This window comes from Trachinotus anak, unplaced genomic scaffold (genome assembly GCF_046630095.1).
Source record: "Trachinotus anak isolate AG129_WGS33_773 ecotype Australia unplaced genomic scaffold, CSIRO_AGI_Tana_v1 ptg000016l, whole genome shotgun sequence".
NCBI classification, from domain to species: Eukaryota; Metazoa; Chordata; class Actinopteri; order Carangiformes; family Carangidae; genus Trachinotus; species Trachinotus anak.
The window spans coordinates 4,620,781-4,645,201 of NW_027273867.1; the positions used below are offsets into that span (position 1 = coordinate 4,620,781).

Here is a 24,421-nt window from a genome sequence, read left to right on the forward strand (position 1 = left end):
TTGTATATGTAAAGCTTGTGGGTTTAATATGGCAATTTTCACCAGCAGATAGAATCAACAGAAGGGATTCAATCCAGCTAAGTAAAATATATGCACCACTTAGAGATCAGGACACTACAAAATAAACCTCTGATTCGTCACCCCTCACCGAAAAGTGCTGATCAGACCATGAACACTTCCTCATCAGCTTTAGCAGTGCACAGCATCCAGAAACAGACACTGGGCAGCAGCACACCGGGCTTTCCTCGCAGCATTTTTAAACACATCCACATTAAGACACGGCCACCGACGACAAATCTTCAAATAGAAACAATTACAGAACATCATTTCTTTGCGGGTACAGCAAGTCAGGTAATCATACAGGTAGCATGTATGACACATGGATTATACTACAACACAGTATATATACAGTAGCAGTGGGTTGATAGCTGACAAACCGTGGACCCTCGCTGTGCTCCTCGCTCTCCATCTTGCGTCCTATTCACAGCTCTTCTCATGTGTTGATGAGTGTGAACAGACTCCAGAGAGGCAGAAGGCGAGTGTGCTGCCACTTTCAGCACTTGAAACACATTGTGTTGTTGCTTTGATGATTCCTCCCTTACCCAGGCAGCGGGCATATGCTGTTGATAATATAAGAAGCACATGTGAGGAGCCTTCAAAAAAAAAAATAAAAAAGTTAAATGCTTCTCCTGGGTCTGCAAATGCAGGTTTTGCAGAATGTTACAAAAGTGTTTTTTTCTTTAATTTACATTTCAAGCAGTAAAGATGAGTGATGATATCTCCTATTAAAACTGAGGAAATATCAGTAGCCCAAAAGAGTGGTTAACAGTACTTCACAGAGAAAGAAGAACAACACACGGTTTCAGTTGTAAACTGCCACTAGACACATTTTCAGAGGTTTGGAGAGTGAAGAGACTTTTAAAAGCAGTCTTGAGCAAAAACAAAAGTACATCACAGCCTTTTTTTTAAGTATTATAATGAAGCAGTGAGTACCTTGTTGGCAGTGGGATACTATTCTCTACAGGAATGTCTCAAGATACAGACAGCTCTTCCACATTATCATCTTGCACCATATGGACAGCTAAAAAAAAAAAAAAGCATCAAATCCCTGGTCGTTGTTGCTAGGATTGAAACAGTCTGGGCAAGAGGGGTAAAAACTGTACATTTACAATGTAGATACACTGTACAACGACCTCAGGATTGAAAACCTATAGTAGAGAATACACATTTAGTGTAAAAGCGCAAGTGAGCGAGACAAACCAAAGAGTTCCCAGTTAAATCAAATGTACCATAAAAAGCTGCTATCACACCCCGTCCCGCTAAAGTCAGTGTAAAAATGACACACGTCACTGTTAAAGAAAAATCTGCAGGTAATGGTACATATTACAGACTCACTCATGAATTCCAGTTTTCCTTTAGTTTTAAATAAATCATACAAAAATAGTAGTGTACAGTATACAATCTGTCGTGGTCCTTTTGATTCTCACGGTGAGTGTGTAACTCACACACACACACACACACACAGTCAGTCAGTTTTATCACTAAGTAACGTCTGACTCTTTTCAGATTGTCCCAAAAAGTCCTAAGCTCCCGGCTTCAGTCCTCAGGTGGTCGGTCCGTCACTCTCCCTCCGTGGCTCAGCTGCTTCGTTAAACAGGCCGACTGACTCTCCACAGACCGTCGCACTCTCTCCCACAGGTCGCCCCCTCTATCTCGCTCCTCATCCCATCTCTCAGGTTATTTCTGCAGGTCTCCAGGGAGGTAAATAAACGAGTCCCTACGATCCCTCTTTCCCCTCTGAGCTCTCCGGCGGCGCTGGGGGCTCCTCCGCCGTGGGTGACTGGGCCCCTCCTGGACCATCTGCGCACAAACCAAAACAGACACAATAAGAAATATGTTGCTGTTATTTTCAAGGGTTAAAAGAAATAATTAGGTTTTGTTGATAAATACTAATGGCTTAATGATTTAACATCACGTTTTGATTTTGAGTCATTTTACAGCTTCTATTCTGATAAAGAAAAAACACTACAAAGGCACCAAAGGTAACATGCAACCAGAGCTGCTCGGCCCAACAGTGGTCCAATCCTCATTCCCATCAGGCAATCCTAACCCCGACGCTGGCCCAAATGTTTCTAACAGGAACTGATTCTCAGATTCAAACAACTCTAAGTCCTAACTCCCCAAAATCTTTGTCATATCTGGCAGCCATATTTGGACCTGAGTCAGGCCACACTCATCTACCTGGGTAACTAGTAGTGTCAGGCCTGGGTTGGGTTTCAATTGTCTTCATGTTAGACTGGATTATTTCTCAGTGTGCCCCATCATTTTTCTATGTCTGAAACGCCAACTGAAAAAAAATGTATCCCACAAAACTCCCGGCAGGAACCTTTTCATACTCAGAAACAAACATCAGATTTTAAAGTGGGGGAGATATCAGAGTTAGTTTACCTTTGAGGGACAGCTCAGCTAGTTTAAGAGGCAGGTCTCCGGGGTTTACGCCTGCTGGAGAGCCCAGGATGTCAGGCAGCGCATTTCGCCTCCCGGAGCGTCCGGAGGAGGCAAAGTCCAACACTGGCTCCACTTCCGTCATCTCAGGACCCCTGTACGATCAAAAAGAGGGAGAGAGTAGAGTGTTCACATTCTGCCTGCGCCTTCCAACAGGAAAGAAAAGGTGCTTCTTAGTAACAATGCAGAAATTCATTACTGTATTGTTACTAAGAAGTACCTTGTAATGAAAACATTTATTCACTGTATTTCAATGTATACTGAAGTGATCTGTGATATCATCATCACAGGGGTCTTATTTCTATAACCATCAAATTAGTCTGAGGGCTTTTGTCCTGTTTGCATGTGAAGTGGGGAAAACCCCTGTATGGGAGGGTACCTAAGTTCTACCGCAAGTATATTTCAGGTGGACTTTTTGGAAGTTTTTATTCTGAGGACCTGACCTGGAACCTGAACACCTCACACCTGGTCAAGAAGGCCCAACAGCGCCTCTTCTCTTTGAGGGTCATGAGGCGCAACAGACCACATTCAGCAGCGGATAGTCAAAAAGACCTCAGTAGATCATCAGCTCCAAACTTCAAAAACCTGAGCGACATCCACTTGAGCTGCTTTCACAAACAAGCCATTAGCATCATGAGACACCCAAACACATCCTGGACAAACCCAAACAAACCCTGTTCACCACCCTCCCTTTAACCAGGCTCAGAAACCCAGAAGCCCCCAAAACAAGTCCTCACGTGCAAAACAATTATTATGTGTAATAATGGACAATGTTTTTATGAGGGTATTTATTCTTATATATATTTATAATGTATATTTATTGACAATTTTTATAACTTATATTATTATTTATCTCTATTAATATGCTGCTATAAGGAATAGCTCTAATCTGATATTTACCTTGATCAATTTAATGACTTCACTTTGAAAGGTCCCATATTGTATAAAGGTAGATGTCCATGTGTTTGTGATTATAAAGCAGGTCTAGATTCTATATTAATACTGTGAAAGTATCAAAGCCTCAGTCCACAGAGAAATGCACACAGCCTGTATTCAGACACTGAGCCATAAAACCAGCTGTCAGGACTTCTGTTACTTTGTGATGTAACAACAAAGCAGTCACCGCTCTCAGCCACACCCATCTCGACCCACCATCCAACCTTGCAGGATTGGATTTCTTCACGTTTTTATCTGAAATCTGCTATATTTTAATTTAATCACTCAGAAGACACTCAGCCAATCAGAAGACAAGCTCAGATCCTCTCTTCTGATTGGCTGACTGACCTGTTGTTACTAGAGCTCCAGAGAGAAGCCTGAGAGAGGAGATGTAAAACTACACTGAGATGGTTTTTGACTCTCAAAACCACAAATATATCTTCTTATGGATATCACCACTTAAAACACCGGAAAATCATAAAATATGGGACCTTTAAAATGATTGATGGCACATTTTGGGTACTACAGAGGCCAGCAGTGTCTGTTTATCTTGACATATCTCAGAAAACAAAATGTACCTAATCTGTTTTGTGATTTTAGCGCCAGGAGAAAAGATTTATCATTGAAGCAGAGGATGCGTCTGTCTGGGCTCATGGCAACCAGCAGCTGGGGAGTCGGCTCTAGGCTACACTGGTGACCAGCAGAATTACATCCCTTGTCACACACACAGACACACACACAAATACAGCAAGCTGCTGTTGCTATGGCAACGATACAGAAAAGCACCACTGGCAGGTATATGACTCGAATCCATTCTCTCACTATCTCTCTTTCTCTTCCCAGTCTCCCTCCTTTGTTGTGTTGCTTTGCTTTAAATAACCATTCTGTGGAGCAAAATCCCATTTCCCATCGCTCTCTCTCAACAAAGGAATGGCATGTGAGTTAACGCATACTCGCAGCTATAACACACACACATACACACTTGAACGAATGCACAATCTAGATCTCCAGAAAAAAAAAAAAGAAAAAAGGGGGCCACAGGTTGGCCATCTGTTAGCCTCAAGCGCTATTGTAGCTTAGACACTGAGCTCATATAAGCCACAGTAGTTCATACTGGCCTATTTCTTTTAATAATTTCATGAACATAAACATATTTCCGCCACCACTTTGACAAAATGCTGACAACTAGACCTGTGACTCTGCACAGGGGAGAGGGAGGAGGCAACGCAATGTAAACACAATGAAATGGCAGCATTTACATGGTTATGTTTGATTAACGGTGACACGACGGATTATTTGATCACGATACATGACTGGTAACATTTATTTAACACACACACACACACACACACACACACACACACAGCATCCCTAGCCATACTTTAGGATGAACATACAGTAAGACACTAATAATTAATGCAGTAATTAATTATTCAAGTCAAAATGTTGTTGCACATTTCATGTGTCCTGTTGAGAACCTTGGCCACAGCCGGGACTTGAGACATTTTAGATATGTGTCATGATTTCAGTAGGAATGGTAATTTTTTGCATTTCATTTTCACTGGAAAAAAATCTAAAACATGATGATGATGATGTGATTTTTGTTGGGGCTTGTTTCCTTATCTCTGGAGAACATGGTTTGGAGCTATGATATTGCAGCTCCTACGATGTGGACATTGGACATATTGCTTTTTTGAGAATATTTCAATTAATTGTTCAGCCCTATTTATAAGTTTGATAATTCTAGCATATAAGTATAAATTGTACTTAAAAAACTACACAGGAGTAGGAGAGTAGAATAAAATTCTCGTTAAAATTCTGAAACCTTTTTATGATTTCTTAGCCTGTATTTCTTAGCAATAATAAAGTAACCCAATAAAATAGTAATAAAAATATCCACACTGTCACTTTTTCAAAAATCTGGTTAAAACAAACTCAAATTAACGAACGATTTGCACAAATTAATCCAAATGCAGCCCATTCCTAGACTAGCTATTGTTCCATAGCTGCACCTCAGCTGCTTCACTTCAGTCACAAGCTGATTTTACTATAAGACAGTTGCATTTTGCATCCATTCATGGTGTTAAATGCAAGATGATTTCAAACGTTACCTCTCTACCATAGTTTACCCCATGTTTGGTTAGCAATGTAAACAACAAGCTTAGCAACAGTGGGACTATGAGTGTGTTAAACAGGTCATTCTGGGGTGCCCCCTGCTGGTGTACAAGACACAGCCTGTATTTTGAAGTCAAACTAAGCTCCCCTGTGCTCCTTTACACCCCAAATTCAGATGAAAACACCGAGGACATGGCCTCAGTGACCTCAGGGTGAGCAACAACCACTCCACTTTCAGGTCTTTGAGATGAAGTGCTCTGAAGCGAACTGGTCTGCAGTTGCAATATTAAATTAGCAGGACTTCATACTGTAGGCGTCCAGGGAATCCAGAACATTGTTTCCCCTGTCAGGCCCCACATGTCAAAGCTGCTCTTTGTCCTGGACTTGAGGCCGCTGTTCGACTACGAGTCCGACAGTAGCAGTCTAATCGGAGCCAAGCAGCAGAGAGGGCAGTTAGCACAGCTTGTCTCTTCTTCCTGCTTCAGGCTTGTCAAGCTAAACGGCTGATTATCAATGAAAAGCTTGGATGTGACTGTTAATCTGGATAATTAAAACTAAAACAAGACTTTGTCTGATGTACTCACTTGCTGTGGTGTCAGGTCTACGGTGACCTTTTATTTAATTCCAGCCTCCAGTGTGATGTGGGAGGATTTTCCTCAACAGCTTCGGGGATTTAGTCTGTAAAATTTGCCTCAGTCAACCTTAAGAAGACATTTCCCTCCATAAACATGTTGTAAGCTTTGTTTTAGTATCCAGTGATGATATAAATGCAGCTCAGGGGTTTTACTGCTTGTAATTTTTAGGTAAATATTAACAGCCATTGCAAAACATCAGCTCCCAGTGGCTTCAATCCAGAAATATCAGTGTCAATAACGGCCTTGGAAACCCACCAATAGTCTGGCCCTAATTAGAACATCTGGTTGGTAACTTTCATTAAGCCGTCGGATTGAAACAGGCAGTGACCCATCATCTGAACAGGTTTATTTTAGCTGTTAATCCAACAACAGTTTAGATGGGATTATCTTGTCAAGAAAAATTGACCTAGATACGATGATGTCCGCGGCAGCTTAGTCAGACACAGGAACAAGCCGCAGGTATGTTACGCAACAAGGTGGAGTTATAAAAGCCTTTGATGGAAGAACTGTCACAGGTCAAGGGTTGTCTACAGAGAGGGTGTGAAGATGTTAACTAAAAAAAAAAAAAAAAGGATAAAAAGGCCATCTTTCTCATTTCTTTCTCACATGACAGCTCTGCAATTAAATAGGAGCTCATTAATGCTGCAAATTGCTACCTGGGCTATTTCTAAACACAGTGACCTCTATAATTTAGCAACAAATTATACTGCATGTACTTGAAACATCCTCCGTGTTGCAGTGCCACCGTGTAAATAACCACACAGCTAAAATTGTCCTCTGATATCTTGCCAGTTGGATATGTGCAAGTGTAAAAAGCCCTTTCACCCATGCCATATTCCATGTGTTTGTTAACAAAGCAGGTATATTGCACCACTGAGCCTAGACAGGCCATCACTTTCTCAAGGGTAACTCTGACCACAGCAGGCACAAGGCATTGTCTCTGATCAAACCACACAGTGCTCTCAGTGCTTTCTGGCTTCTGCAGAAAACGCCAGCTATTCTTAGCAGAAATACAAGTCCAAGGACCCTGAGAAAGAAAAGCTTGTCTCAACATACGTTTTCACTGATGGTGAATGGAGCCTTTCAGCACCACGGACAGAGCAAGCGAAAGAAAGCAAACTATAGAAAGACACTGAGAGCTCTGTGCATCCAGGCAACCAATTGACGTATTGCTTCCCCTGTTGTGGCGAAAAAATGTCAAAACCAAACTCCATTCAAGAACCCGACGAGGAAATTTTCACATGCTATTGACAGATCCTACAAACCTTGTAGAACCTGACTGACCACAGTTGGGATGCACTCTATGAAGGACAAAAAATGACATGTAAATAAATAAATAAATAAATGCATTACATAATGAAATAAATAAATACAAAAAACTTTGGTTATGAAAAAGGATATTTCTCCATTTTTACATGTATTTATTTTTGCATTTATTTATTTATACATCTATTCATTTTTTTAATGCATTATTACATGTATTCATGGGTTTTAAATCTGGATATCTACATTTCTATGTCTATCTTTGTATTTATTTAATTACTTACCAATATATTTATTTATATATTTATTCATTTATTTATTTATGCATTACTATATATATACTATATATGCATTTATTTCTGTATTTCGAAGTTTCATTTTTATTTTATTATTTACAAATCTATTCATTCATTATGCATCTGTGTTTTCAAATGTTTGACATTAATTGATTTATTTATCTATTTCTGTGTCAGTATGTTAATTAGGTGGGCTGTCTGACCTCAGTCTAAAGCCAGATTGGTTATAGCAGTGCACTACTACTGCTTTGACTCACCTGGTCACCTGGCACTTTTATGTATTCTATAATTTAATTTGTTTCATTTATTAGTTCATTTTTTGAACTTTGAACTCATTACATTAGTACATCATTTGAGTGTCAATGCACCAAGATGAGTTTCAACTTTTAGAGCTGATTTGATGATTGTTCCTACAAAGTTCTGCCAGCAAGTCACACAACGTAGAGCGGCAGCAATGCACTTTAATTTAACAGTAGTTCTCTATCATTTTTAAAGTGCATGCAATTTGTAAAAAGCCTATGAACATGTAACAGTTTTGCTGGCGCCAATACAATACATACGTTTTTATTTTTTAGGTTTTTAGCTTTTTTCCCACAAAACAACATTTTTTCTTTAAACAAACGGAGCCACAGATCTCAAGTGTCAAGTGTAGTTAAAACACAAGCAATTAGAGTACAGTAACTTTGAATGTAAGTCTCTTTGAGCTCTGCTTTGGTGTCCACCAACTATTGACAAATGTCTGGCTCTTTAGCTGCTAAATGAACCACTACATTCATCAGCATGTTGCTACGCCTGGGCAGGTAGTGTTCATGGATTATCACAGCTTTCCCTGTGGACATGACACTGATGAGAGCAATGAAAGTAAATCAAAGCTGTATAGTTGAGACCAAAGATGCTAAAATACAAAACTGCAGTTGTTGATATTTCTCATTGTATATGTCATTATGAATGATGCCTTTCACAATACATGTCATCACTTCATATATTATCAAGGTAAAATATTAATTGAAGAAGCTTTAACATTTAGTTTTGCAAACAAAATACAAAAATGCGAGAATTTGACACTCAGCTTACTGGTTTCATGCTTGATAAATAAACAGCAGGAACTGGGGACAATGTCAAAACTGTAACTGAATATAAGGGACAGTTTTAAGACATTTAATGACCCACCAGCTGGACAAGAAATGCATCAACAAAGATGTTTGAAAATGTCATGTCCATCAAAGCCAGAAGAAATGTGACATGTTTTTGTCATCCTCATCTCCCTGTGCAGACAGTGTTGTGTTTAGTAATAAACCAGGACGAGGCTCTGGGAAACCCACTCTCTACATGGGTTGGGAAAACTCTGATTTGAGTATTCGGCTCTATAAGGATGTAATTTTTGAAACTTGAATGACTTGAAAATATAAGTGAAATGTAAAATCACTCCTCGTTTTCGACGGATTGAAAATATATTAGATTGCGACACCAGTGGAATATCGTGAAAATTGAAAAAACTTGTAACTAAACCTTGACTGTTAAGCAAAAATAAATCTCATTGTTTGGAAACTACATGTTCCATGGGGACCAAAGTTTTCTTAAAATTTCTGTGTGATTTCTCAGGGAGTTTAATGGATGTAATTTGGTACAAATTAGAGGCAAAATACAAATATCATTGAAAAGGCTTGACTGAAACTCAAATTACATTGCAGGCTCGTCCCCCATTAAACAATAGAAGAAGAAAAAAGACGAAGGGGAAGTAAGAATGAGAACTGTAATTTGGTCCTACAACTAAATGATAAGTCAACTTGAAAAAAGGAAGACACAGCACATGCTGGTGTAAAAATGCAGTAAAGGACCTCACACCTACTGGAATTTCTTGATACATATCCACCAATATACAGTATATGCAGATAGTGATATATCTGCAATAAACTAATGTTGGCCAAGCTAAAAGACTCTCCAGGTGACACTAGGAATCAATTGAAAATCTACAAAATGAAGAATGTCTCTATTATCCCTATGATGTGCTTGAAATTACATATTTCTTTTCAAAACTTCAAAACAGACCTTTAGGTTTTAGTGTCATGGTCTTACAAAAGTGTTCAGAGGATGTTTTAGGTGTTAAATTAGTTGTAGACTGTTTATTCATATAAAACACTAGTATAAAATATAAGCCACTGGCAGGTTTAGTACAAAAATATCAGCGCTGGTAGGGGCCTTTAAAAAGCCACATCCATCAAAGCTTTCTTCTCTCCGAACGGGAGACAATGATAGATATCAGTTCTCCGAGCCAAGCAGCCTGGCCCTGCCTGCTGCCTGAGGCTGACCTCTATTCAGCTTCTCATCAGTCTAACACTCGCAGTGTGACCCGAGAGAAGTGTCCACAGTCACTGCACAGACTGCAGCTCCGCTACACATTACTATACATTACAAATCTGTGCATATAACAGCAATTGAATTAGACATTGTCACATTTTCTGGTGATTTTGAGAGAAGCTGTCTTTGTGCATGCTTTTGTGCTCGATTCACTCTCATGTCATTCTCTCCCACTCCTTACCCTCATGCTTTGTCTAATAATAAGGAAGTGGGAATAATAATAGATTGCTTTTCCTCACCAGACAGTCTCACCACAGCAAATCCAAACCATGCACGTCCAGCCAGAGAGTGTTTTCTTTTTGCTGTGACTTTAACCCCCCCCTCTCCTATAGTCATGGCATTAGTCAGTCATTAAGACTGTGGGGGTTTAGGTCAGAAAACTGCCTTCCCACTTGACAAGGAACTGCAGAAATTGTGTTTACACAGCTGGCGCAGACACGATAAGTTTTAGATGAATAAATAATGCCTGGGATTAAGTCCCTTGCTATTTTTAGTTCCTCAAACCCTGTGATTATTCCCTGTCCTTCTCCCCACTTTTTTCCACTGTTATCCTAAAGCTTAACATGACTCTAGCTGCCATGGAAACTGCACCATTGTTATAAAGGCAGCTATATAGTGGAGGAGGGGAGCCAAAGATGAAGCTATCTTTATGCTGCTTTGGTTTTTTTTTTTTTTTTCCTGCTCGTGGAGATGTCTCAATATGTTAACATCTGATTTGATGTTAACATTAAGAGGTGGATTATTTCTGCAGGTAAGCAGTGAAAATAATACAGGAACACAGTGAAAACAGTTAAGAATGTGGAATAGGTAGGAAGGTATAATTACAAAATAATTATTCAGAACTATTAAATTTGATTAAATAGAAATAACAAACTGCCTGATATGACATCAGATGAGATGAATTCAGTGAAAAACTGTCAAGTTCTATGCAAAATTTAACACCTGAGTAAGTGTGTGAGGAGAGGAACAAGGCTTCACTCATCATATTCACAGTAACAGGTGCACACTAGGTTAAGCACACGCACAAAAGATAGAAGTACGGCCCTGATTTAAAAAAAAAAAAAAAAAAAGCTGTGTTTTTCTTCCTAAGCACTCTCAGTGGAGAGAGAAGCAGAGAGGTGAGACTGATCTAATGAGACAGCGTGATCACAGCCTCCCCTCGGATCTCACAGACATACCAGGCAGATCTTCCCGTCTTCTCTGCTGATCTGCGGATCTTTTTCTCACTATGGCTGCCTGCTTTCATGTTGCAGAAGCCAGCACTTGCAGACAAAAACACATCAGTGTGGGCTTTTACTTTGTAGATCATTTTCTGGCTTGGGGGGGGGGTGACAGAGAAATCGTCAAGGTCTTGTGAGACAGGTTTGGGCATGTACGGTACAAGCTGAAATGTTTTGAAAATGAAAGAATGTTCTATGTCTTTAATTGGAAATCATCAGTTAATATCACTCTTTAAACACAGACTCGGACACGTGTGTCTGATGATGGTGTGAATTTTGTTTCAGAGGATTTCCAACCAAATAATAATCAAATTCTGGAGGAAGCATTCAATTGATTGTTTGCTAAACCAAAATATCCAATCATGGCATAGCATCTGTAAACTAGGCACGGCAGGTCTTCTCATGCTGAAGCTCTGTGAATGGAAGTCCAGCAAGAGAAAGCCTACCGGCTATTCCAAGAGTAGGCTGGTGTCTTTATTTTCAGCCTTTCCAAAAGCAAAACACAAGAGCTACACAATAAAGAAAGGATGCAGTGTGTTTGCTCTGACTTCAGCTGCAAATGTTAGCATTCCTAGCTAACTATCTTACTAGTACTTGAGTTTGCTCCCCAAGCCAAGGAATGCATCATATGTTAACATCATTACCTTTGTGCTATTTGGTGGGGGGTATGTTATGTTCTTTTATGTGCAGTCTATGGGTTATTTTAGAATAAACCTATGCTGCTTTGTCAGGGTTAAGCTACCGTTAGCGGCTTTGTCCTGTTCTTCATTTGGTTTGACAAAGTTCACACTGCAGCAGCTCCAGAAGTACAAACAATGATGCATAAAAAATATGATCCAAACAGGATTACACTAGGATGAGAAGAAACTGAATTAAAATTGTATTTTTAATATTGCATTATAATACTGGCTCAATCTGCAATACAAGAACAATGCTGTTTCTGTAGTTCAATATTTGTCCAGCCTTGTTTAGCTTCAGCATCAGTCATATTGTAGTTTCATATTACTAATTCATTAGCACTATGTCAGCTGGAGACTGACTAATGAAGTTAGCATTAATTAGCTAGCTAGCTACAGCTGATACAGCAAAACTGATGGTTGTCGGCTACAAATGAGAACCACTGCTTTTCTTTATTGTGTGTATTCTGAAATTCTGAAAGATATTCGGTGCTAAATCATCTGCCACAATACCACTGTACACATCAAGGGTCAGTTCTTATCTTTTATTTTTAATGGTCTAAATAGAATTAAACAGTTATATATATATATATCTGCTGGCATTGTTATTGAATTTTAAAACAACCCACAACACTAAAAGGAAGTTACAAGCACTCACTGATATCATTCAGCTATATTGTTTAGTGCTACAAAGGTCCAAAGAGCACCTCCTGCTACAGACCTTCAAATAGCATCTAAAAGCAAACCACCCACTCTGTAATTAACTGCATTTAATGTGCAATAACAACAACAAGCCATTACACGAAATTAGGCCGACAAAGTGGCCTCTGCATTGCCAAATATGAGACAGATTGAGCGGCTTTTCATAAGGGTCAATCACAACAACAGAGCACCCAGCTATTTACAACAATTAGCACACTTGACAGAGAGCTGTAAAGAACGGCTGGCAGGCAGGGCTGGCAGAGGCCTCGAGGATGGTCTGAAGCACAGAACATGTCAAGTAAGAACAGACTGTTTTGGGGCATGCGTGACTTTCACACTTCTCGTTCTGATTCAGCACTGATTATTCACTAATCCTGACCACACACAAGTGGCCCTCCAATCTGCTCCATCAGGAAGGGCAAACATAATAAAATCACATTGTCCGATAAAGAATGTCCTATTTATGCCTGGTGGTGGCTACACACATGACACCAATGTTGCCATTGATGAAGCTCCCCTCTGAGGCTAATTAGATTTAGTGGCTAATTAGATTGGTGGCCTTTGTCCTCCACCTTTGTCTGTTTGGTTTGAGTCCAGTGCTTTACCATGGAACTCCACAGATGTTACACATAAATGCCAGATTACTAGTCAACAGACACAGCTGTGTAATGTCCTCCTTCAGACCAGCAGGAGTTGGTTTTGTTAGTTAAAACAACCCTGGTGATGTCATCAGGTTGGTCTTAGCTTAGGCTTGGAGACTGCAAATTTATAACAGGAAGCCTTCCTTACAAACTGTGGTGTGGAGTTTGTTGAGCATGGCTGACCAGGCGGAGAGGGTGTAACAAAATTACATTATTGAGATGCATTTTGGCAAGTACACAATACAATAGTTTCAGTCACTGCAAACTTTTTTCACATGAAAATATTGTAGCTCAGTTCAAAAAACTTTCAGTCTATGGCTTAAAAGTGTATATGATACCTTAGTTCGGGTACCGATACAGAACTGATAGTTTTTTAGATACATTACTTCAGATGTCTTCAAACTGTGAGCCTCCCCATGGGGGGCGCAGGAGAGTTGAAGGACTAGTGCAAAGATACTGCGTGCGGTGAAAACTCCTACTCTTTCTCAAAGTCATACCTCAGTCAAATATGAACACGCAGATATGATGCACATATTCTGAGGTTCAGTGTGGCTCATATTATTATCACTGATTTCCACTGTCACTTAGAAATTATAGAAAACATAAGCTCCTCATGACTCAAGACCTTTCCTGAGAATCATTATGTTTCTGAAGGAGCTATTTGTAAGCTTGTTTTGCTACTGCACATAGCCAAAGTTAGCATTAACAGCTGTTTACTAAAAGCTTCAGCTATCATTGTGTTTACACAAAGGTTATAATAGGTATTCTGAGCAGTGCTATTTCTTCAGAGCAGCCTGGACGCTACAGTGACTCAGTATCTCAGTATGACCTTGCAACATTTCTTCATGACTGGTAAGTTAACAGCTGTTAATGCTAACGTTGGCCATGTTGTAATAGCAAAACTTACAAATAGCACCTTTAAGTCTCCTGTAGTGTCAAAGTAATCCACCGATTGACAGCTGAATGCTAAAACAGCATACTTTTAACACTTCCTTTGATGCAGTGTCTGACTATGAAAACCTCAGCATTACTTTGAAAAATAAAAGCATACTTTTTTCTTTTTTTAACAAAACTTTTTTCCCTTGAGAAAAAAGGTCTATACAAAAATCAACCAAAATGAAACAGAAAATTGTGTAAAATGATCTTTGAATTTTAAGTGATTTATATAAGGAATGATGTTATCAAAGAATAAGATTACCAAAATTAGCAGTCATCAATTGCCAGCTTACGGGCACTTCACAGTTTGCACGGTGTAACAGACACATTTCAGTCAGCACCAAAAAAGTATTGAGCTTTAACAACAGTCCATTGGGCTGCAAGTAACAATTATTTTTATCAATTCATCTGACAATCATTTGGACTAAAAATGTCTAGGAAATGATGAAAAACACCCATCAGGCTTCATCTGAGCCCAAGGTGACATCTTCAAAGTGCTAATTTTGTCTGATCAACATCCCAAAACACAAAGTTGCTGAACTTGATATAAAACTGAGGAAAGCTTAAATCTTCACATTAGAGAGGCTGCAAACACAGAATGTTTGGCATGTTTTGCTTTATAAATTACTTTAAAAATATATTTAATTCAAAACTGGTAGTATCAGCCTTCAGAAGCCATGTATCAGTTGCACCCTGGCAGCAGCAACAAGGCCAAGAGAATAAATCTACTTTATGCGTCACACATGTCCAATACATGTGTGACACCAGGAGGACAGTGTGTGCTGCCGTCACATCAATATTTCAGCACAAAGCCCGTTGTTTTGAAGAGTGTAACCAAGGCCGTCCTCCACCCCGGGCGCTCTCCGAACTAGACCGTCATGTCAACAGCGATGCAGCCAGGGTGGCCGCGGCTGCACGTGCAGCTCCTGCACGCTGGCTACCACCCATGGGCCTCTGGCACTCTCTGACAACAACCCTGGCAAATGGGGCATCAAACACACATAAAAAAAAAAAAAAAATCTGCAAAGCCAACACACACTGCCACCCTGCATCAACAGAAGTGTCTTGTGTTTGTGTTTGTGATTGTGATTAAAGCTGCACTCAGCAATGGGGATGAAAGAGAGCTGCGACAGAAGAGGATTTCATCTCTGCCTGTAGAAACCCTGGGATTTCCACTTATCTATCCATCCTGATCCAAAGCCAAATTCAAGTGGCATCCTTTTCCTTGACATTTACTTCAGATCTCCTTGGGAATTTCCAAGTTGTTTTGTTTCACATTTGGACGTGCCAGGAATACCTCCACAGGGAGGTTTCCAGGACCATGATCAGAAGCCACATCCAGCTCAGTTGGCACCATGGGAGGCAAACGAAGTGATGTTGTGATGTTGCCCAAAAATATAACATAAAATATACATAAATAGTGTCAGGTCTCATCTCCATCCGCAAGGAGAGATTAATCAAAACTGAAGCGTGTAACTCAAACTGTCTCTTAGAGCAAATGTTGATTACAAAGACAACTAAACTGACTCACATCAGATCTTCAATTACTCTCTTAATTCATCAGTCAACTGATGAATCATTTGGTCCAAAGGATGTAAGAAAATAAAGGTCTGTCACCATTTCCTTACACTGCTTGTTTTGTCTGACCAACACAGGACTACAGATATTAGTTTATTGTCACATCACTCATTAACTGTCAATTAATAAATTATTCCTATTTATTTCAGCCATAATCCTATAACCATGAGGCACCTTTAAAGCTGCATTAGTTTTTTGGTCATTTGTGGGAAGTAGAACAAGCTCAGAAACACAATAGTTCAACTATTATCATCTTGTAGAGTTGTGATAGTGAATGTGTTAGAAAACAAAGCTGTGTTCGTGTCAAACTGATTAATTCAAGCCCAATAAAACCAAAACAATGTGACGGTACAAATGTGGAAAGCTGGCAGGTGCAGAGAGGCATCCTGAGTTGAAAACATGCTTGGTGTTGCCTCTTGAAAACGCAATTCAAACAGCATTTGCACCTCTCACCCTCTCACAGCCACTCCATTGGCCGATCGGCAGAATGAGCTCTTCACACGGTTGATGTCTGACAGAGCGTTTCGAGATGCTGTGCCCGTTTCCAGGGCAGACGAATTCCACGCAGTAATTATGGAGGAAAGGAAGCATCTGATCCCATTGTGTTGTCTGATGCACTGAAAAAGGTCACTGATCTGTGGACTGAATAGATGCCTTGGGAATTACAATAAACTCTTTGTCTCCACAGAAGAACCGTCCCAGCTCACCTACTGTCCCCTTCCTGTCTAATCAGTATGGAGAGGCTGGCAGCAGGAGAGATGACATTGACGAACCACAGTCCTTTTCCCATACAGCCGGGCATAGGCGTGCTGGGGGAAGTCTATTGAGTTATGCTGCCACCCCCTTGGCTCTGGTCAGGCTGGGCTGCTGGGAAAATGGGCGCTGAGAGGTTGAGGTCGGAACGGTCTAACGCAGCTTCTGTTCCTATTATCATCCTCCGTCCTCTACATCTCTCCAAAACATGTCCGCCGTCTAATATGTCGTCCACAGCCAGGTGGGGGAAAAACTGACTGACATGTTTTAATGGCATGAAGATAAAAGTGGCTGTAGCCAAATGGCAGCCAGCCATAGGTGACAGTAAAGGGCAATGGGCTTTACAGAAGCACCGGCCCGCAGTAAACTCTTATAGGTCACTGGTCAATGCAGAGGATAATGAAGGGCTAGCATTTAGCCTGGCAAATTACTGTTCCCATCTTCAAAGTGGCAAGGTCCCCAATCAATGGGAATTGAATTGTGTGCCGGGTGGTAAAACTGTGGCAGGCGACCCTTGGCTGTCATTTATCTCGCTGCACAGACACACATTTCAAAAGTGAGGAAGACTTTTCTTTGCTTCATCTGCAATTTTACAGGAGTCAGAGGAGGTTAAAAAAAGGCCCAAACAACATTAGCACTACTTGAGTGTGACACATATGAATATGGTTCTCAACAAAACCCTGATTTTAATTGAACAAAAAATGCCAAATGCTAAATGTTGTCTGAAAACAAGCTCATCATGACCTGATAATCACAGTGAAATGCCTTTTTTGTGTTGGCGCTATCTAAACGCCTACGCCTATCACCTATCCTAACTTCCATCAAAGACCTGGTTAGTTTACAGAACCTGTAAAGCAGCCTCAACCCCATCCAGACAAGTCAGTATTTTTTTTTTGCAATTCGTCTGTCACTATTTTGGTTGGTAAGGTCAGTTGTATATGATGTTCTTTGACAATTGTATTTATTTATTTCTATATTTTTTTGACAATTTCCTGGAAGCTTTCAGTACTGCTGCTGAAGTTTTGTCATTTGTTTTTTGATCCAAGTGTAAAAGGGATAAACTCTGTTCAGTCATCAATTAGCAGAAAACTAGACCTATTAGAATAGCTGAACAGAAATAGTTAAAATTACGTTTTATCACATTTGCCTTTGGTACTTGACAATTCTTTGATACTGAGTCAGTCAAATTATAACGAGAATTTTGTTACAAATCATTTTTAAATATTTCTTATTTTAGTCCATAAAATGTTGGAAAAATTGTGTCCGACACAATTACCCAATTAAGTTCATTGTGATATCTTCAATTGCTCTAAAGGTGTATGGCTCAAAGTTGAGAGATGAAAGTCAATGTAGAGACATGGTGGAAACAAACTGATGCAAAATCACACTTTTACTCAAGCCAAAAATTTGCTGACAAACTCCTCATACATACCAAAATTGCTGTGTAGCTACAGCTAACCTCTGTACAATCAACACATTGGATATTTAGGGTGAATAAACACAAACATGCTAATAACACAAAGCAAAAATCTGCTTTCTGTTTGTTTCAAACCCCAAAGAAATTCAAGTTATAGAGATGTCATTGACAACAAGCACGAGCTATATTTGTTGCTTGATAAGTGACTCACATGATAAATCAGTTATCAACATTGTTGTTGACCAATCTTCCAGTGAAGAACTAATAAATGAATCAACTATACTTTCAGCACCAGCCTCTCCAGAGCTTTGTTGTTTGATATTGAAGCAAATGGGTGTTGTATTGAAATATCAACACAATAAATCAGCCTTTAACAGATTCAGTTCAAAACCATCACACATGCAGACTGTTCACTCTGGTCAAATTCTGCTTGAATAGGCCCACACCGTCTGTAATGGCTGTCTAATGAGGGAAAGTGTTAGATAGGGGATGAAGATAAGCTGCTAAGTATCGTCGAGGCCACTGCAGATTAATCAGATTTTATAGTTAAAGCAGTTACCTGTTTGCCGATTACAGTGACAGCCTTTGTTCCCTGTTAAATCTGAAGATAAGGCTGACTTAGGCAGTTCAGGAGGTTAGTGACAAAAGATTGAGCAGCAGTCTGGCACCTCTGGGTCTCCAGAATCAGAATGGGTGGGTGGAGGGCACGCGGCACGATGTCATCATCTGTCTGCCATCATCTGTGTTAACACACACTGACACGAAGCCTGATTTTCCAAGAAAGAGCAGGATGCGGAAGGAGAGCAGATGATAGGATGTCAGATGATTCACCCAGCGATGACAGAACAGAGCAGCCTGCCTGCGAAGACGGCGTGAGCAAGGTACCTTCACGTCCCATGACTAAATATTAACTAAGGGAATTTAAATATGACTAGAACTGACTGTGGTGCCAAGAATATAACGCTACTGTTCCCCCACTGCACATTTGAAAGATTCACTATCCTTATCTTATTTCTTCATTGCTAATCTCTGAGCCATTGGGTCAGATCGGCCACCTCTAAAACATCAAGCAGCGCTGCCTTCATAAACTCCCCCTGCCAGCTCTTCACTGCAACCAGTGTTTATCTAAAATCCTTACAATACATTCATACAATATTGTAGGTCAACTTAACTTGACTATTCATTTTTGTCAACAATAAATCAAGTTATTATGTGGAATGTGAAAAGTGACAGACCTACAGAAAATTATCACTCGACTCTACGAAACTTGAAGTTATTGCTTTTAGGCTAATTCTCAGCGCTCTCAATAGCCTCTTTAGCTGCAGCAGTCTGCTGTTTTCTGCTAAAAAAAAAAGTCTTATAAACCCACTGCGCACTACCTGCCTGGCACCAGACAGACACAGTCACAGTGGAGCAGTTAGCAGCTAAAGAGCCACATATTTATCTCTAGGGTTGGTGGAGACCAAAACAGGAGCCAACTAAAATGTTTATATTGGTCTAATATTCTTCAGGTGGCCAGAAACACGACTTCAAATGTACGTTAATGTTGCTACGTGTGTGGCAGATGCATGAACAGGCGACTGTTAGCGAACACATTCAGCATAAGGACCGAAAGGTGATACAACATATGTCAGTGTTGTGGTTACAGCTTGTTCCACTGCTATCAGGTGACCAAAATAAATCTTTTACTGCAGCTTCAAAGTAAAACATTAATGGCAGGAAGTGATGTGCTCCATGATCCCATTTTTTTCTTTTCTTTATGACTAAACAAAAGAAGAACTTTGAAGTTAGCTTGAGCAGTGACAGCCAGTAGAAAGGCCACCAAACCTAGACACACTAATTCCAGCAACATGCAAAATTAAAACTCCCGGTACTGATCAGTGTATCTCAGAAGCACCACGGCAGTCTGCCACCGAGACCAACACCAAGACATGAGACTCATTTTCAAACATGGCCTCACACACATGTAATTAACATGGGTGAAATCATGAAATTAAAGGAAAGGCCCAGGAGCTAAAACAAATGTGAAAAATGGGGAGGAGCTGCTGGTACCCCAGCAGACCCAGGCCTCATTCTCCTCACCTGGTTAACGATTCACTATAAAGCACGTTCAAGAAGACAAGACTACACACAGACAGACACACTAACATGTGTTTCAAATTCTGTGCTTTTTTTGTATTCACCAGAGCAGAAGGACTGCACACATGCCTTAGCACACATGTGGAGCTGACACTCATCTGAATGAGAATAGAAGCTCTCCTCGGGATAAGGACATGAAAGGGCTAAAACACACACACACACACACACACACACACTACATATTAGCTATATTTAGCAGATTGAAGGGTTTGATAAAAAAAATTAATTATAGTTAGACTTATGCAGTATTGGTTTTCAGCATCTCATTATGACCTAAGTGGTTAATTATGTCTATTTGTAGGAATGCAGAGTGCTCCCTCTTAAAACACTGTATGCTGGCACAGAATTGCCATTAGCCTCGGCCCTCAGAAACTGACATTGACTGGACCAGCTAAACTACTTCTTAACTGCATTCGGAAAAGTGCTATGGGTCTGTCTTCACAGATTCCTCCCAGTATTTTTCACACTTCAGATTATATATGCTGATTTTAGACTGACTCATTGTGACTGTGGTTCCATTTATCTGTTCACCATATCCTTAGCAGCATCTGAAGGTCATGGTTTAAGCACCTTTTAATAAATCAAGGCAGATAATCCAGCTGCCTCAGAGCTGCTACTCAACGCTGTGAGCCCATATGGAGGTGACAGGCTGCTGGAGTTGACTGGAGCCTACTGTGGGCCTGTATTTGACATTTGTTATAGAACACTGTTAAATATTAACAAGCCTGCAGCTGATGCCACAGATGATTGATGCTGGCAGATAAACTGATCACAAGGATTTGTTGTTTAAGCTCCTGCTGTTGTTGTTGTTGTTGTTGTTGTTTAGATTGTTTTTTTCCCCACACTTTCTGTGCGGATAATGGCTCCGGCATGCCTCATTGCCTCTTCCCTGCATGCTCTGCTGTAACCAGCAGCTTCTTCTCCAGCAATCACTCCCCTGCCTGTGTCGGAGGCTGGTCGCTGTGTTAGCGCAGCCGCAGCCGCAGCCGCAGCCGCAGCCAGTCTGATGTCCTACCTGTGGAGCAGAACAGGTGACTGTGTATGTGCGCAACGACGGACACTCACCAACTGAATTCAGTGCGCTTCGCCGAGGAGAAAAAAAAAAAAACACCACGGAGTCCGAAGTTGGAACTAGCCGCCAGATACCATCGTCTGCAGGGGCGAAGAGGAGAAAGCGCGGAGTGTCAGGGAGCCCGTCCGGCGCGACACATCACACGGCCTCATCCCAGCTGACGCGCTGGACCCGCGGCATCGTGGACTAAGCAGCGGCGACACCACACGAAGAGCCGAGCGCCTCACCGTGCCCCCAGCAGCAACAGGGAGGAGCGTCAAGGTGCATGCGGTCAGCACGGAGGATACAGGAAGAGAGGGGACCCGGCCTTCAAAGTAAAAGCGGAACAACTCCTGAGAAAGCTTTATATCCATGAGGAAAAGTGCAACATTGCAGAAAAGCAAACAAATGGTGTAAGGACCCTAACCCTAAATAAATCTGTCACACCCCAAGTTATATAAGCATGTAATCATAAGTTATATTTACATGTAGCAGATTCTGTTCATCTTTAAAATGAAAATTACAACAGTAAGAAAATAATCTAGTAAATCTGTGAAAGATTAAAATGTTTTTTTCCCAGACCGATATATAATTTATGGATTTCAAATACATTTTCTGACAAAGTTCAATCCTGTTCTGTAGGTATGAAAGATCATTTCATTGGTGGATTTCCTGTCTGATTTGAAGCTCTCTATGTGACATTAATAATACCATCTCAGCTAAACAGAGCTCGAAATACTCGATAGTTTAATCATCAATGTTATTGCTATAGGCATTAGCACTTCAGTATTTTTTTCTATTTATTGCAAGCATTTTGTTTTATTTTGAAGTCACAGTCTTACCGTTTCCCGTGTAATTCCCGCTAAACGTGGCTGTTTTGCCACTGCTGCACAAAGGTTTGTACCATTGTCTTTTTAGTCAGGGTGTGCACCTTGTCTACACATTCAAATATTAAAAAATGGAATCGCCTTTTCACCTGTCAATCGATCGAATTCTATCACCCACTAATTTGTCCTCAGCCCCAAGTTATATGGACAAAGTCTTTTATCAGCCCCTATCTCATTCTTGCTGGATGGATAATAAACTATTGTAGATAGGCCATTACCACCTTAGTAACAGAGGAAGATAGCTCCTGTAATAGCAAAGTCAACTGTATTTTCACGGCTTTCAAATGCTGTGTTTGTTCCAATCAACAGGCTCTTTTATATTCTCAGTATGCTGTGTTCTTCATCCCATTTAATTTCATCAGCTGATGACAAGTACTACAGCAAAGTACCATTAATGCACTGATAAACGTGTAAAATGCATGACCATGAACTCACTGCTACCAACAAGGACCACAGGACGATAAGGGGGAACATACTGGACTGATAATACTGAACTGCACATAAACAGAACGGGATTATTGCAGAGATATCAAAGATTAGGAACAGAATAACAGTCGCTTTAACCATTATCAGTCCCTAGAGGAATATTTGAACATGGACATAACATAACATAATAACATAACATAACATAATGAGACTGTTACCTGATTAATATCAAATCATCTAATACTCCTCATTAACACAGGCATTAATTAGAACCATGATTATGATTTCTTTTAAGGATATTGTGAATCTGTTGCTCTTTAGAATGTGAGGAAATAAAGGTGTGGAGAAGAAGACACTTTATCTTTGCACTGGAACCATTTCTTCACAGATGTTTCTGAAGGTTAGACACAAACAGATGGCGGTGTGCCCCCTATTGCTTTAAACTCACTGTCTGACCTTCATTGTCATTCCTGTTTGCTCAGTGTGTGCTTCCTCTAGTGAAACTAAATCATTATTATTCCTATTTTACTCCAATATGACCATGAAATTTGGCTATTCAATGATCTTATCGTGGGTGTGGGCTAGTAATGCCTTCCCCTAAAACTTCCTTAGAGCAGAAAAATATTAATACATGTTTTAATGCATTATACATATTACTCAAAGCTAGGTTCATTAAGATTCTGTTCTTGATACTATTTATGGTCATTGTTTTTTCAGCAATAGCCATTTAGCATGTTTACATGATGTGATGATCCCACTGTATTGAAGTTTTCATTGTCATATGAAAAAAACATTTTGCAAGATTTTATGCATGCCATGATTTTATGCCATGATTTTATGCATTTTATGCATGCCACCCCATGGTGAAACATGGGGTGGCATTTATAATTGCACAGGCAAAAGGGAAATGCAATGCATTTGTCATGGAAAAAATCTGATTATTGAAAGACTATTAAAATGACACGAGTTTGTTTGGCTGCACTGTAAACAGATGCACTGGTTGCCCCTCTGACCCTTTAAATAACTGCTTGAATTAGAAAAGGTCAGATTATTCAGCACAAGCCACAAGCAAAGGTTAGACAAAAGTCCATAAAATAAATATAAATTGTATATATATAATTGTATATTAAGTATTTAAAACTAGCTCTTTGGGTAGCTACAACAGTAAAATGCTGCTTATACTTTGATGCATCGATATTAACAATTGTGCAGTGCAATTAAGTCATTTTATATTTTGCTGATAATACTTCTCCAGCTTTACTTAAGCAGGCTTTAGAATATAGAGCCTTTACTTGTAATGGACTATGGTTGCATTGTGGTGTTTATTTAACTAAGAGGTCTGAATATTACTTCCACTAGGTGTTAAGTGTAAAGATGAGCAATAATGGTTCACACTGGGGATCACTGCTGAACAGGGTGGGAATAATGGGTTCTGAAATGACAGGAGGTGTTCGTGACTGGTAGACTGACAACACAGCAAAAGATACAAAAAAGATATGCATTGGCTGACACCATGATAGCCTGTGTCTCCTATATGTAGCTATCCACAGAAGAGATGTCCCGCAGAGATCAAGTCATCTTTTAGAGGACAAGCAGTGTGTGTGAATCAAAGTATGAATACTTATTACTGCTGGAAATAAAAGTGGAAATACATTTTTAACATAAAAAAACAAATTTGAATATGATTGCAGTTATCATTGTCTACAACAAATTGGCTATGTCACATAACATAATAGGCTAAATGCCTATATTTTCTTTCCCATGTTGTTAGTTGTTTAAAGTGAATAGCTTTTGCTTCCTTTCAGTAGGCGACAGTGCAATTTTAGCTAATGACGTGGTTTTAAAAATTAAATATAATAAATTTATAACTTAACTGAAGTAATGGG

At 40.0% G+C, this 24,421-nt stretch overlaps 1 protein-coding gene across 1 annotated transcript; it reads right to left on the reverse strand.

Moving 5' to 3' along the window:
• On the reverse strand, nt 1-21,450 carry pkib (protein kinase (cAMP-dependent, catalytic) inhibitor beta). Its single transcript, XM_071500712.1, has 3 exons — nt 21,237-21,450; nt 2,449-2,600; nt 1-1,860 (listed from the first exon to the last, which is right to left on the reverse strand). Exons 2-3 carry the CDS (start codon nt 2,588-2,590, stop codon nt 1,778-1,780), a joined length of 225 nt encoding a protein of 74 aa, XP_071356813.1. The 5' UTR covers nt 2,591-2,600; nt 21,237-21,450; the 3' UTR covers nt 1-1,777.
• Nucleotides 21,451-24,421: the final 2,971 nt, after the last annotated feature.